The 13,498-nt window shown below is 50.8% G+C and overlaps 2 protein-coding genes across 2 annotated transcripts in view; both read right to left on the bottom strand.

Annotated features, from left to right (window-relative positions):
* Positions 1–3,541: 3,541 nt before the first annotated feature.
* KLK8 (kallikrein related peptidase 8) lies at positions 3,542–9,106 on the bottom strand. The gene is made up of 6 exons (XM_032169070.2): positions 9,016–9,106; positions 8,561–8,638; positions 7,888–8,047; positions 7,460–7,722; positions 5,237–5,370; positions 3,542–3,697 (listed from the first exon to the last, which is right to left on the bottom strand). Exons 2-6 carry the CDS (start codon positions 8,628–8,630, stop codon positions 3,542–3,544), a joined length of 783 nt encoding a protein of 260 aa, XP_032024961.1. The 5' UTR covers positions 8,631–8,638; positions 9,016–9,106.
* Positions 9,107–10,076: 970 nt separating this feature from the next.
* Positions 10,077–13,498, bottom strand: part of KLK9 (kallikrein related peptidase 9) — a 19,779-nt gene continuing 16,357 nt past the window's right edge. The window contains exons 4-5 of the mRNA XM_032169059.2: positions 11,267–11,403; positions 10,077–10,826 (exon numbers count right to left, since the gene is read on the bottom strand). Of these exons, the coding sequence (XP_032024950.1) occupies positions 10,677–10,826; positions 11,267–11,403 (287 nt within the window). The 3' untranslated portion in view covers positions 10,077–10,676. The remainder of the gene's footprint in view (positions 10,827–11,266; positions 11,404–13,498) is intronic.

Below are 13,498 nucleotides of genomic sequence, written 5' to 3'. Positions count from 1 at the left end.
GGGTGGGCCCAGTTCAAACTGGACCGATTAGAGATCCCCCCCGGGATTAATATCAAGATGCCAAGAGAAAGGAGATTTTTGTTTCTGTTAGTAGCTGCTATGTTCCCTCCATGCCCCTCCTTAGTACTTAAGATTGAATAAATCAATCTCCAAGTCTTTTCAGGCATATATTCCATTGGAGACATTAAAGTATCTCCTGGACCAGCCTGGCAACGTGGTAGAGTCCTAGCTCTACTGAAAAAAAAAAAAAAAATAGCTGGACGTGGTGGCACATGCCTGTGGTCCCAGCTACTCTGGAGGCTGAGGTGGGAGGATGGCTGAAACCCAGGAGGTAGAAACTGCCTTAAGCATTGTTTGTGCAATGCTCACTGTACTCTAAGCTGGGCGACAGAGTAGGACCTTGTCTCAGAAAAGAAAAAAATCTCCTTGGCTTTGGATGATACTACGAAAGTATAAACTGTGTCAGGTGTGATAACGTAAGTTGGTTATGTTTAAAACGAGTCTCTTTTGGAACAAGGATTGGCAAATGTTTAAAATAAAGTGGCAGAGAGTAAATATTTTAGCTTATGTGGACCAAGAGAGAAAAATGGAAGATATTATGTAGATATTTAATAGCAGGAAAGAAAATAAAATTTCGCAATTTTTAATTGATGAAATTTAAAATGTAGTAATGATAATTTAGTACAAATTTTTTGTTACTATTCCTTATCAAGCTCACGCCTGTAATCCCAGCACTTTCAGAGGCGGAGGCGGGCAGATCACCTGAGGTCGGGAGTTCAAGACCAGCCTGACCAACATAGAGAAACCTTGTCTCTCCTGAAAATACAAAAAAATTTTAGCCGGGCATGATGGTGCATGCTTGTAATTGCAGCTACTCAGGAGGTTGAGGCAGAGAATTGCTTGAGCCCGGGAGGCGGAGGTTGTGGTGAGCCAAGATCACGCCACTGCACTCCAGCCTGGGCGACAAGAGCGAAACTCCATCTCAGAAAAATAAAAAAGAAAAAAGAAAAGTATTTTTAGCTCAGGAGATTTGGTCCAACAGCTGTAATTTGCCATCCCCTGTTTTAAAAATGCATAATAAAATATTTAAGAATGAGATGATGTGATGACTGAGATTTGCTTCAAAATATTCCAGCATTAGGGGAGTGTGTGGTGGGAGTATAGGTGAAACAATAATTGGTTTTGCATTAACTTTTTTTTTTTTTTTTGAGACAGGGTCTCACTCTGTTACTGAGGCTGGAGTGCAGTGGCACAATCATAGCTTATTGCAGTTTCAACCTCTCAGGCTCAAGTGATCCTCCCACCTCAGCCTCCTGAGTAGCTGGGACCACAGACGCATGCCACCATGACCGGCTAATTTTTTAATCTTTTGTAGAGATTAGAGTCTCCCTATGTTGCCCAGACTGGTCTTGAATGCCTGGGCTCAAGCAATCCTCATGCCTCGGCCTTTCAAAGTGCTGGGGTTACAGGCGTGAGCCACTGCACCAGACCTTGCATTCACTATCAAAGTTGGATGGTGGTATATGAAGACACATTATGTTATTCTATTTTGCATGTGTTTGAAATTTTCCATAACAAAAATTATATAACAATTCTTTAGAGTTGAGATGTCCCCCCAGAAATGCATCCCTGGCATTGGAAGTTTAATGCCATGCTTGAAAGACTTCCTCAGGATTTCTGGTATGGGGGAACTGTCATAAAGCATCAGGGAGATTGATGAATGCAAGGTATCTCACACACGCATGCCCCTTGTGAAGAATCGCCTTCCCATAGCACTAAGTGGCCATGTTTCATATCACATAACTCCAAGTAGCCACTGATTGGCTAAGATTTGGTCACCTGACTGGGATGCAATCAAATGATTGGCCATTCAGTGACCAATGATGTGGCTGAAGAAGAAAAGGTGAGCTAGACGAATCAGATTCTCCTTCATGAGACTATTTTCTGAGAGATCCTAGTGAAGGACGAGGCGGGGTTTAACTCTGGACTAGATTGAAGACAGCTGGAACAGGGAAAAGGCACAAAAAGCACGTCTCCATAAGATGTGCACACCAGCAGCATGACAGTTTACCACTGCCATGACAGCACCCAGAATTTACCAGCCTTTTTCTAGAAATTTCTGAATAACCCACCCCTTAATTTGCATGTAATTGAAAATGGGACTAAATATGACTACAGAACTGGCCCTGAGCTGCTACTTTGTGCTCAATGCCTATGGGGTAGCCCTGCTCTTCAAGGAGCAGTGCCTCTGCTACTGTGCAGTAGTGTTTCAAGAAAAGTCACTAACACCACTGGGTTGCCCTTGAATTATTTCCTGGACAAAGCCAGGAACCGTCCCTGGCTAAGCTCCAGTTTTGGGCTCACCTGGCCTGCACCACCAGGAGAGTGACTATATCCTTGTAATAACTACCCCTCCACACTCGTCTTTCCCTAAAACATGTTAAGCCTTTGCTTTAATGAAAACTTTCCCAAATGCCCTTTGCTTCACACTTCAATTTGGACACACCACTCATTTCCTTCTACCACAGCAGACACCACCAGATGGCTCTAGGCTGTGAGAAAGAGTTCTATCTGGACTTTTGGGAGCTCTCAAGGTTTTTGACCCGAGTGGTGGTTTCATGGTTGTTCATTTGTGAATATTTAAGCTGTTCATATATTTTCTGCACTCTTTTCCATGCATATCTCCCAATTTTTTTCTCTTTTCTTCTTTTGTCATTTTCTTTAAAATAAAAATAGAGGTGAGGTCTTACATTGTTGCCCAGGCTGGTCTTGAACTCCTGGGCTCAAGTGATCCTCCCACCTCAGCCTGTGAAAGTGCTGGGATTACAAGCATGAGCCACCATACCTGGCACAATTATTATTATTATTAATTAATTAATTAATTATTTAGAGACCGAGTGTCGCTCTTGTTGCCCAGGCTGGAGTACAATGGCGTGATCCCCGGCTTACTGCAACTGCCGCCTCCTGGGTTCAAGCGATTCTTCTGCCTCAGCCTCCTGAGTAGCTGGGTTTACAGATGCCTGCCACCACACCCCACTAATTTTTGTATTTTTAGTAGAGACGGGGTTTTGCCATGTTGGCCAGGCTGGTCTCGAACTCCTAACCTCAAGTGATCCATCCGCTTCGGCCTCCCAAAGTGCTGAAATTACAGGCTTGAGCCACCGCGCCTGGCCAATTATTTTTTTAAAGGGGGAAAATTTTATCTCCAAAGCTTGTGAACACTGTGCTCAGGAAAACTAAACACAAACTCTTTCAAAACTGTCTTTCACATGCCAGCCCACTGAATGTTTGAAAACCTTTGTATGTGTTTTCTCCCTGAAATAAAGCTCTTACCCAAGTTCTTCTGGAAAACGAGAGATCACTTTAGGTAGTGATGGCCAAACTGACCATGAGAACTTGGTCTCTGCAGATCCCCACCTAGCCTGCCAGCAGGAACAATCCCGGATCCCCATCCAGCCCTCCCTGCAGGGCCAAAACACAGACAGGCAAGGAACCAGAGAGTTTTGAGTTTATTAAGGGAGATCTGGTGCTTATCCTAGAATCAGCCCTTGCTGCCTATGATCTTCTTGATCCAGTCCAGGTAGCGGCAGATGTTGGTATAGACACCAGGTCTGTCAGACCTCCCACAGGGGTCTGAGCCCCAGGATGTGATGCCCTGGAGTGCACCATTACACACCAGGGGGCCTCCAGAATCGCCCTAGACAGGGAGAATGAGAACAGCTTTGCATCTGAGATGTCCACAATGTCCCTTTTCCTGCTGTCCCAGCGTTTTACTAGTTCTTTAGCATGATTGGTCCCCTGTAGCCAATGGGGGTAAAAGCATTGTCCCCTGAGACCAGTCAGGACAGGGCTTGGGGCTTCCTTGTAGAGACAGACATGGTGTCTAAGGGTAGTAGTCAAAACACTGACAGAAGAGGGGAAAGAATGAAATCCCAGCCAGGCTTGGTGGCTCACGCCTGCAATCCCAGCACTTTGGGAGGCCGAGGCGGGCAGATCACTTGAAGTCAGGCATTCCAGACCAGCCTGGTCAACATGGTGAAACCCTGTCTCTACTGAAAATACAAAAACTAGCTGGGTGTGGTGGTGCACGCCTGTAATCACAGCTACTCGGGAGGCTGAGGTGGGAGAATTGCTTGAACCCGGGAGGCAGAGGCTGCAGTGAGCCAAGATTGTGCTACTGCACTCCAGCTTGGGGGACACAGCGAGACCCTGTCTAAAAAAAACAACAACGAGTTCTCAAGGGTCCAATCCAGGGAGAAGACAGTAGGGATTACTCGGAGAGGACTGAGCTGAAGTTTCCTCTATTCCTGGCCAATAGTGAAGGCATCATTGATTGCAGTTGCCAAACACAGGAGAAAGGATCAAGATTCTTGTGGGGACACACACACACACACACACACACACACACACACACACACACACCCATATCCCCAAGGGACCATGGCTGAAATATTTGTGGAAGAGCCCACTGTCTCTATGGAACAATCCAGAGAGACTGGCTTTCATGGCAGTATCGCTGAAGGAAATGACTCCATTCTCGGCCAATGGGGAAGAAAGCATTGTCTTTAGGGACGGGTCATTGGCAAAGGCGGTGGGGCTTCCAGGAAGGGGACAAAGCCAGGGGGAAGTGCTAGGAACAACGAAGCTGCAGTTAGAAGAGAGAGTTATATCTACAACAAACGCCAAGAGAAAGGGATGGGAGCTCATTGAGGAGGCACTGAAGTCAATGGCACCATTTACTCCAGCCAACTGGGAAGACACCATTGTCTCCCAAGGAACCAACCACAGGAGAAGGGAACCAGCCTGGGGATTCTAGCCCGGTCTCAAAGAAAAGTGGCTGACCACCTGGCCAGTGGTAAAGTCGGCACAAATTCCATGATGTAATGCTGGGAACCAGAGAGCAGGGAACTCGTCTAACCTCTAGCCTCAGACTCTCTCCTTCCTGGACATCTACCCCACCCTCTATAGGCCCCAACTCTGCATCCCATCCTGTAGTTAAGGGTTCGAGAGAAAACAGCAGCAACAATTCAATGCTCCTAATCCCTATGCGGTGTGACTTTCAGAGAGAGTTTGGCCTTCTCCGAACCTGGCTCCCACTCCGTAGAGAGAGGGGCGACCGCTCCGGGTGCTAAGTCTTTGGGGTCACTACCCTTACCACCCCCACCCCCATCCAAGCCTTGAACCTCTAGAGGGCAATGAGGGATGTGTGAGGAGAAGGATTTCAGAAATTGCTCACCTGGCACGTGTCAGCCCCTTTGCTGCTGCCTGCACAGACCATGCCATCTGTGATCTGCCCTGGGTAGGCATCCTCACACTTCTTCTGGGGAAAGATATTTACTTCTGCACAGTTGAGAGTGTCAGGAAAATTCTCTGAGGGGGAAGAGTTTGTAAGTTTCCCTGAGAGAGCAGCCCTTTGCCTCCATCCCTGTCTGGATCTAACCCCCTTTCTTTCCAGGATGTAATGAGGGAGTTTTCCAGCTGCATGGGGGAGTTTTCTAACACTGTGCACAGGGGACATCACTTCTCACCACATTAAACGAAGCTGTACTTGCTGCTATTGGGCTTTCTCCATCTAGAGAGGGGCCCTTGGATCTCATGTGTTTTTTCTTGCCCTGAGCCATTTTCAAATCAAGGGGCGGGGGGTTACTTGGAGGTGCCCCTTTATGATACCTCTGACCCTCTCTTTCCAGTCTGCCCTCAGACAGCCAGGTTCTCAATCTGTGCTAAATCCTGCTCCTTCCAAGTGTCACCTCCTCCTGGAAACCTTGCTGACCACTCAAATTAAAAAATACCATCCCTCCATTACTCCCTATCCTTCTACGTGCCACAATATTTCCTTACAGCACTTAACTCTACCTAATATTTTATTTTATGTGTATTTGTTTATTGTCTATTTCTCTCACCTAGCTTGCAACTCCATAACGACAAGGGCTTTGTACAATTTGCTCATGGCTGTATATCCAGCGCCTGCAACAGCACCTCGGGCATACCAGGTGCTCAGTAAATAAGAATTGAATTAATGATTGAAGGTGGAATTGATCTTTTTTATTAACCTCTTTTGAGAATAGACTTCTTCAAAGCCTCTTTGAGGGGGAAAACTTCCATCTGGCATCTCTACGTGCCAAAAGCAAGATGCTCATAATCTCATTTAATCCTCACAACAGCGCTTTGAAGGAGAGAGGCATTCATTCATTATTTATTCATCCAGCCATCCATTCAACAAATATTTATTGAGCATCTACCATGTAGCAGGCACCATTCTGAGCACTAGGAGAACACGATGAAGAAAACTGATGTAACCTGAACCCTCACGTAGCTAAAAAATCTATTGGTTAACGATTCCCATTTTGCAAATGAGGAAAGTGAGGCTCAGAGATGGAAAGGAATTTGCCCAGGGAGAAGGGGCAGAGCCATAGTTTGAACTGATCTACTTGATTTATGAGCATGTGTGGTTCACAGCAGCAAACTGTCTCATCCAAAGCATTCAGAGCAGGAGTGAGGCAGGCAGGGACCTGAATGCTGACTTTGCCACTTCCTGGAGAAGCTCCTTGACTCTCTGAGCTGAGTCCCAATGTTTTCACTGTGAAGGAAGGCGAGGGGCTGTCTGGATTCCAGAGTCCCAAAGGGACAGCTTCGTTGGAGGTCCAGATTTTGGGGTCCAGAGTCAAGAGGGAGCTAGGACTGCTGGGTTCTGGGAGAAGGGCCTAGACTCCCGGGTCTGAGGGAAGAGGGGACCAGGACCCAGGTTGCCTGGGTTCAAGAAGGAGAAAAAGGCCGGGGGCGGTGGCTCACGCTTGTAATCCCAGCACTTTGGTAAGCCGAGGTGGGCAGATCACTTGAGGTCAGGAGTTCGAGACCAGCCTGGCCAACATGGCGAAACCCTGTCTCTACAACAAATACAAAAATTAGCTCGTGTGGTGGCGGGTGCCTGTAATCCTAGCTACTCGGGAGGCTGAGGCACGAGAATCGCTTGAACCCAGGAGGCAGAGATTGTAAAGAGCTGAGATCGTGCCACTGCACTCCAGCCTGGGTGATTGAGTGAAACTGTGTCCCCCTGCAAAAAAAAAAAAAAAAAAAAAAGAAAAGGGAGGGAGGTGGGGGAGAAGGTGCTTAGGAGGCTGTTTTCCTGGGCCTCTGAGAAGTCCAAATATCCCAAGTGTGTTAAGATTATATAAAATGCTATACAACCAAAGGTCTCATAGGACAGTGCTCTCAGCCACACAGGAGGGGCTTTTCTGGCCCTGCTTAACAATCTGCTAGTTGGTTCTCTTTCTCTCACCACTCTTGTTAGTAGTCTGGTCTTCGAGGCTTCTCATATGACTCCCACTTGTGAATCTCAACATCATGATCACTTTCCCTTCTTTGTCTCCCTCTGGGGGACCAAGCTTTGCCAATAGCTTGGGTTCCACTGGGCCAACCAGCTCCTCCTCTCCCTCCCATTAGTGGACAAGCCCACTACCTCGGGGACTGGTGACAGTGCCCCAGCCTGAGATGGTGCACTTCTGGCCAGGCTGGATGCAGTGATCTGCCAGGCTGATGGGCTTCACTTTGGGCCCCAGGGATGCCTGGTCACGCAGTTGAAGAAGCATCAGATCATGGTTATGGTCCTCCACATCGCTGCTGTTGTAGCAGGGGTGTGGGATGGACCGAACCACAGGTATTTCTTGCTCTGGGCCATCTTTATTCTGCAGGCTGTGGTCTCCCAGGCGTACTGTGTATTTCCTGTAATGGCGGGGATAGTTTGGGACCCAGGCAGGGGTATTGCCCCCAGCCCCCTCCTCCTTCAGACCCAGGAGTCCAGTCCTCAGCTCTCTCCTTCCTGAGTGGAAACCCCGGCCCCCTCTTTCCTTAAGCCCCAGCCGACCTCTGCCCCCATCATCCACTCACGGTTTTTTACAGTGGGCAGCTGTAAGGACCCAGTTGCCACCTACAAGGACACCGCCACAGAGTAGTTGCTGGCCCTGGAACAAGGCCGCCTGCCAAGGCTGCGAATGGGGTTGGCACTCATGACCTCCCAGCACCTTGTCCTCCTGTGCCCTGGAGTGTCCTGCAGCAGGAGGGACAGGGTCGGATCGCCACCCTCTGGGGCAGTGCGAGGGCTAGGAAGGCCACTGTGGGTTCAAATGGACACACGGCAAGTTCTCCGCATACAACTTAGTGAGGAGGTCCAGGCATCCACACACTGCCACATGGGGACACTCATTTCAGTCCATGTGTCATCATATGAGAGTCACACCCAAGAATGCCCCCGCACACTTCCACATGAGTCTACAGGCCCCGTGTACTCCCAGGTGAATCTCTGCCCCCAACCAAGCAGCCCCCCACAGGCTGTAGCTATTCAGACAATTTACAGCACCACGGAAACTACTCCTACCTGCCGCTACCTGTTTCTTGCCTCTATCCACCCTGAGGAAAGGCCACAGAGGCCCCTGCACCATATCGCACTCTTCACATCCGTGCACACGCACCCACGTAACCACCGCGGCATTCCCACAGACTCCCCAGCGCCACTGCTGCCTTCAGACCCCTCCCCTTCGGAGGCCTCCGCAACCCTCCTCACCTGCCCAGGCTTCCCCCAGCAAGAGCAGGAACATCCACGTCTCGGCTGCACGAGGTCGGGGGCATCCCATGGTGAGGTCTGGGAAATGGAGAGGGCGGGGCCGGTAAACAGGAAGGAGGGGCCGGTAAACAGGAAGGAGGAGCCTGAACTCCCAGTTCTGGATTTTGGCACCCGAGAAGGAGCCGAGAGTATCTGGGGCTGTTCTGGGCTTCTCTGGAGGAAAGGGGAGGCTGGGGGACTGGATTCCTACATTCCAAGGGAGGAGGGAGTCCTAGATGTCTGGGTCTGAGGGGACAGGGAGCTGGGAGCTGGGACTCCTAAATTTGGGAGAGGAGGAAGCCGGGGTCCAGACTGCTGGATCTGGAGAGAGAAGGGCGTCTGAGGCTGGGGTCCTGGAATCTGGAGAAGGAGGGTCCAGGGCCTGATGTCTGTGTCTGAGTACCTCTGCACCTCACCTTCCAGAATCCAGGGGCGGGGCCACCTACTGATTCGGACCCAGTGGAGGAGGCCCCCAGTACTTCAGTTCTCTCTGCCTGGGACACGATTCTGGAGCCTTCTTTTAACTGGGAATCTCCACCTCCTGCTCCTCCTCCTTCTCCTCCTGCACTAGAGCCTGGGGAGCTTCTGGGAACTGGAACACTGGGTGTGAGTGAGAAGGGGCGGAGGGGACCGAACGTGAAATCTTGAGGGAGGAGGGGCTGGAATCTCAGACTCCTGAGGCTAGGGAGAGGAGGGACTCGGTGCTGAGACTCTAGGATCCGAAACGTAAAGGGCTGGGGGCCAAGATTTTAGTTCTGAGAGGGGAGGAGGCTGGGGGCCTGGATTCCTGGGTCTGAGGGAGGAGAGGCTGGGGGCCTGGGATTTAGGTCTGACCGAGGAGGGGCTGGGGGCCCAGACTCCTGGGTCTGAGGGAGGAGGGGGCTGCTAGGGCCCAGAACTCCTGGGTCTGAGGGAGGAGGGGCTGGGGGCCTGGATTCCTGGGTCTGAGGGAGGAGGGGGCTGCTAGGGGCTGAGATTCCTGGGTCTGAGGGAGGAGGAGGCTGCTAGGGGCCAGGACTCCTGGGTCTGAGGGAGGAGGGGCTGGGAGCCTGGATTCCTGGGTGTGAGGGAGGAGAGAGCTGGGGGCTAAATTCTAAGTACTTTTAAAAGGAGAATCTTGGAACCTGATCTTTTGTGGGAGGAGGGGGCTGCTGCCAGTAACCCGGAACCGAAGAAAGGCAGGTCTTCTAGGGTCAGAAACCAGAGGGTGGATCAGGCCCCGCCCGCTGTCCCCTGATAGGTCTGGGATGTGGGAGGGCAGGTTTGGGAGGCACTGTGACCTGGTTTCCCCTTCCCCTGGAGGCGGCAAGACCAACCCAAGCAGAACCCAGGAGTCTTGCTGCAATAGGGCTGATGGACAGAGACTTTAGGCAGGACTTACTAGGGGTTTAAGGGGGAGTTGCAAGAAGGTACCGGTTCCCTCACCTGCCCTTCACCGCCCACCTGTTTGCCCTCCTCTCATCTCACAGCTCAGGCAGAAGGTGCGGTTTCCCGCGTTTACTGAAAAATCATCCATTGGCTCTAAAGGTATCCAGACCCTCCCGCAATTTCCCCCCAGGTCCCCGCCAGGATTCAAACCCAGCACACGCCCAGGACGGGGCCACAAGGGGCTGAGCTCGACACTGCCCAAGCTCCACGTGGGCGGAGCTACTGCGCTCCTGACATCACGAGGGGCGGGATCTCTGGTGAAGGAGGCGGGGCCACAAGGGGTGGAGTCCCGAGGGGAAGACCCATTGGGCAAAGTTCCGAGGGGCGGAGCTATTTTGTGTCCGTGGTTCCTTGGGGCGAAGCCACAGGCTGTGCTGTTCCAAGAGGTAGGTGATAGCTGTCGGTGACGTCATAGAGACGGGCTCTGAAGGGCGTGTGCCTGCTCCATTCCCAGGGGGCGCGACTGTGTCTTGCTCGACCTCGTGAGGGGGCGGAGCCTCGGGGCGGAGTCTCAGTGTCCAGAGGGGAGTCTCAGGGCAGCTGGCGGTCAAGGGCGGGAACCATTGAGGCTGGAACCCTGCGAGAACCCCCTACCCCGTGCCCTTCGGCCTCTCTTGGTCTTCCCAAGGTGCCCCCGTGGCGCGCAGGCTCAGTTCTCCATGATTTCTTGGATCCAGTCAAGGTAGTGGCATACGCTGGTGTAGACTGCGGGGCGCCGGGGTCTGGAGCAGGGCTCAGCACCCCCAGACACCACGCCTGCCAAGGTTCCGTTGCAAACCAGGGGACCCCCAGAGTCACCCTGTACGCGAGAGAAGGGCAGAGGAACTGTTAGGCCACTCTGTTCATGACAATTAGACGGGCCACTTCCTCCTTCCCAGAAAGACCCCAGCCCCTTCCTCCTCCAACATCCGAGAGTCCCCTATCTCCAGCCTCTCCTCCCTCAGACCCGGGAGTAAAAGCTCAGAGCCCCCACCTCCCCGCAGGACCTAACCTCCTCCTCCCCCAGGACTCAGACTCTGGACGCCCAGCCCACTCCTCCTGTAGATCCAGAAGTCTGGACCTCCAGACCTTTTCTCTTTTACACTGAGGAGTCCAGGCCCTGGTCCCGTCCTCTCCCAGGAATCAGGTATCCCAGTCTCCTCATTTTGACCCAGGAAGGCTGGTGGCCGACCCCTCTGCTCCCCTAAATCCTAGAAAACTTGGTAGGACAGCCTCATTTTCCCCAGAGTAAGGTCTCACCTGGCAGGAACCTCGGCCCCCCTCCCACAGGCCCGCACAGAGCATGCTGTCCGAGATGTGGCCCGGGTACGCCCAGTGGCAGAGTTTGTTCTCCAGGATGCTGATGTTGGCACACTGCAGTGTGACTGGAAACAGCGCTGTCAGGGAAGAGAGCTGTCAAGGATCTGCAACTGTCTCCAACACACTCAGCACCCCACCGCCCTGAGTCCTCCCTGCAGCTTTTCCAAAGGACTCATGGAGCCACATTTAGGACTCTCAAAGATAGGGACAAGAGACGGTGACACAGAGACAGTCATAGCACGCAAGAGAAACAAATGGAGACAAGGAGGAAGAGGGCCAAGAAGAGAGAGAGGCTGGCCGGGCACCGTGGCTCACGCCTGTAATCCCAGCATTTTGGAGGCCGAGGCCGGCGGATCGCTTGAGGTCAGGAGTTTGAGACCAGCCCAGCCAGCATGGTGAAACCCCGTCTCTGCTAAATATACAAAAATTAGCCAGGCATGGTGGCAGGCGCCTGTAATCCCAGCTACTCGGGAGGCTGAGGCACGAGAATCACTTGAACCTGGGAGGTGGAGGTTGCAGTGAGCCGAGACTGGTCACTGCACTCCAGCCTGGGAGACAGAGTGAGACTCCATCTCAAAAAAAAAAAAAAAGAAGAAGAAGAAAGGAAGAGAAACAGAAAGATGCATGCAGAGAGCCAAGAGATAAGAGGAGATGCATATATAACTCCCCAGCACTTTGGGAGGCCGAGGCAGGCGGATCACAAGGTCAAGAGATTGAGACCATCCTGGCCAACATGGTGAAACTCCGTCTCTACTGAAAATACAAAAAATTAGCTGGGCGTGCTGTTGCGCACCTGTAGTCCCAGCTACTCGGGAGGCTGAGGCAGGAGGATCGCTTAAAACCCAGGAGGTGGAGGTTGCAGTGAGCCGAGATCACACCACTGCACTCCAGCCTGGGCAACAAGAGCGAGACTCCGTCTCTAAAAAAAAAAAAGAAATAGAGAAAGACCCAGACCTCAAGGGGTGGAATGAAGGTAGTGAGATAAAGGGAAAGAGATTCACAGGAAGATGGTCACTGATGGAGACAGAGACATAGATAGAGATACCAGATAGAGTGCAGTCAGTATAGATGTGGATATGGATATATAATACATGTGCGCATCTATATAAGACATGGGTGCAGGCTCCGATGCATCAAGGGACATGATAAACAGAATTGGTAAACGGAAGTCGGGGATGGGGGCTGTGCAGGGAGACAGGAGCCATTTGGGTCCATTGGAGTGGATCAGAGAACTTATCTTGGCTGAAGGGGGCAGCCTCCATTGACTCAGCCCAATGCTTGCTATTTTGGGAATCTGAGTTCTTCAAACTTTTTCAAGTGAATCCAGAAACCTGGCTTTTGTATAACACTTTCTGAGTTTTAGATATTGGCAGCAACAAATTCAGACTGTTTTTCCAATCCACTGGCCCAATTTGGCTAATAGGTCAGTGATCCGTGACTCTGAGAGACATGGCCTTATTCCCATTCTAAGATGAACGCATTTCACATTTAAACATCTCTGGGCCAGGTACAGTGGCTCACACTTGTAATCTCAGCACTTTGGGAGGCCAGGAGTTTGAGACCAGCCTGGACAACATAGCAAGACCTCATCTTTGCTAAAAATAACAAAAATTTTTAGCATAAGGCTTAAGTTAAAGGAGGTCCCATCATGGAGCAATGCATGATGGGAAATTCCCACACAGCATCTCTTACCAGAATCAGTGCTTTATTCATGGAGGGAAGAAAATTGAAACAGTATGGATGGTCACTTTTCAGAGGCAGTGGAGAGAGGATTCCTGCATCAGGTGGATTCCAGGATACTATTAGAATGCCCAGAATCTAAGATTCTAGAATTCTCAGATTCTGACACACTATTATCCATGTTTCTAGAATCTAGAGGCTCAAGGTTTAGAGTTTTATGAATCCAAGATTCTAACATTCCAGATTCCCCTGGATCAAAAAACTCCAGGATTCTAACATTATCTGAATTAAATCTAAGATTTGACTAGATTTAAAAAAGACTAGAATTTTGGCTGGGTGCAGTGGCTCATGCGTGTTATCCCAGCACTTTGGGAGTCCGAGGCGGGCAGATCACAAGGTCAGGAATTCGAGACCAGCCTGGCCAATATGGTGAAACCCCTGTCTCTACTAAAAATACAAAAAATAATAATAATAATAAATAATTAAAAAAAA

The sequence above is a fragment of the Hylobates moloch genome, unplaced genomic scaffold (genome assembly GCF_009828535.3).
Source record: "Hylobates moloch isolate HMO894 unplaced genomic scaffold, HMol_V3 SCAFFOLD_12, whole genome shotgun sequence".
NCBI classification, from domain to species: Eukaryota; Metazoa; Chordata; class Mammalia; order Primates; family Hylobatidae; genus Hylobates; species Hylobates moloch.
The sequence above is the reverse complement of the archived record's forward strand: the minus strand, read 5'-3'. Positions and strand labels throughout refer to the sequence as shown.

Bases quoted from the DNA above. Each gene is read 5' to 3' on its own strand.
- KLK8 (XM_032169070.2), bottom strand. From the start codon at position 8,630: ATGGGATGCCCCCGACCTCGTGCAGCCGAGACGTGGATGTTCCTGCTC. The intron at 5,371-7,459 runs GTAGTGGGCTTG...CTTCCCCCTCAG, and splicing joins CACTGTCACCAGTCCCCGAG to AGAATTTTCCTGACACTCTC. The intron at 3,698-5,236 runs GTGAGCAATTTC...CTCCCTGTCTAG, and splicing joins AAGGGGCTGACACGTGCCAG to GGCGATTCTGGAGGCCCCCT.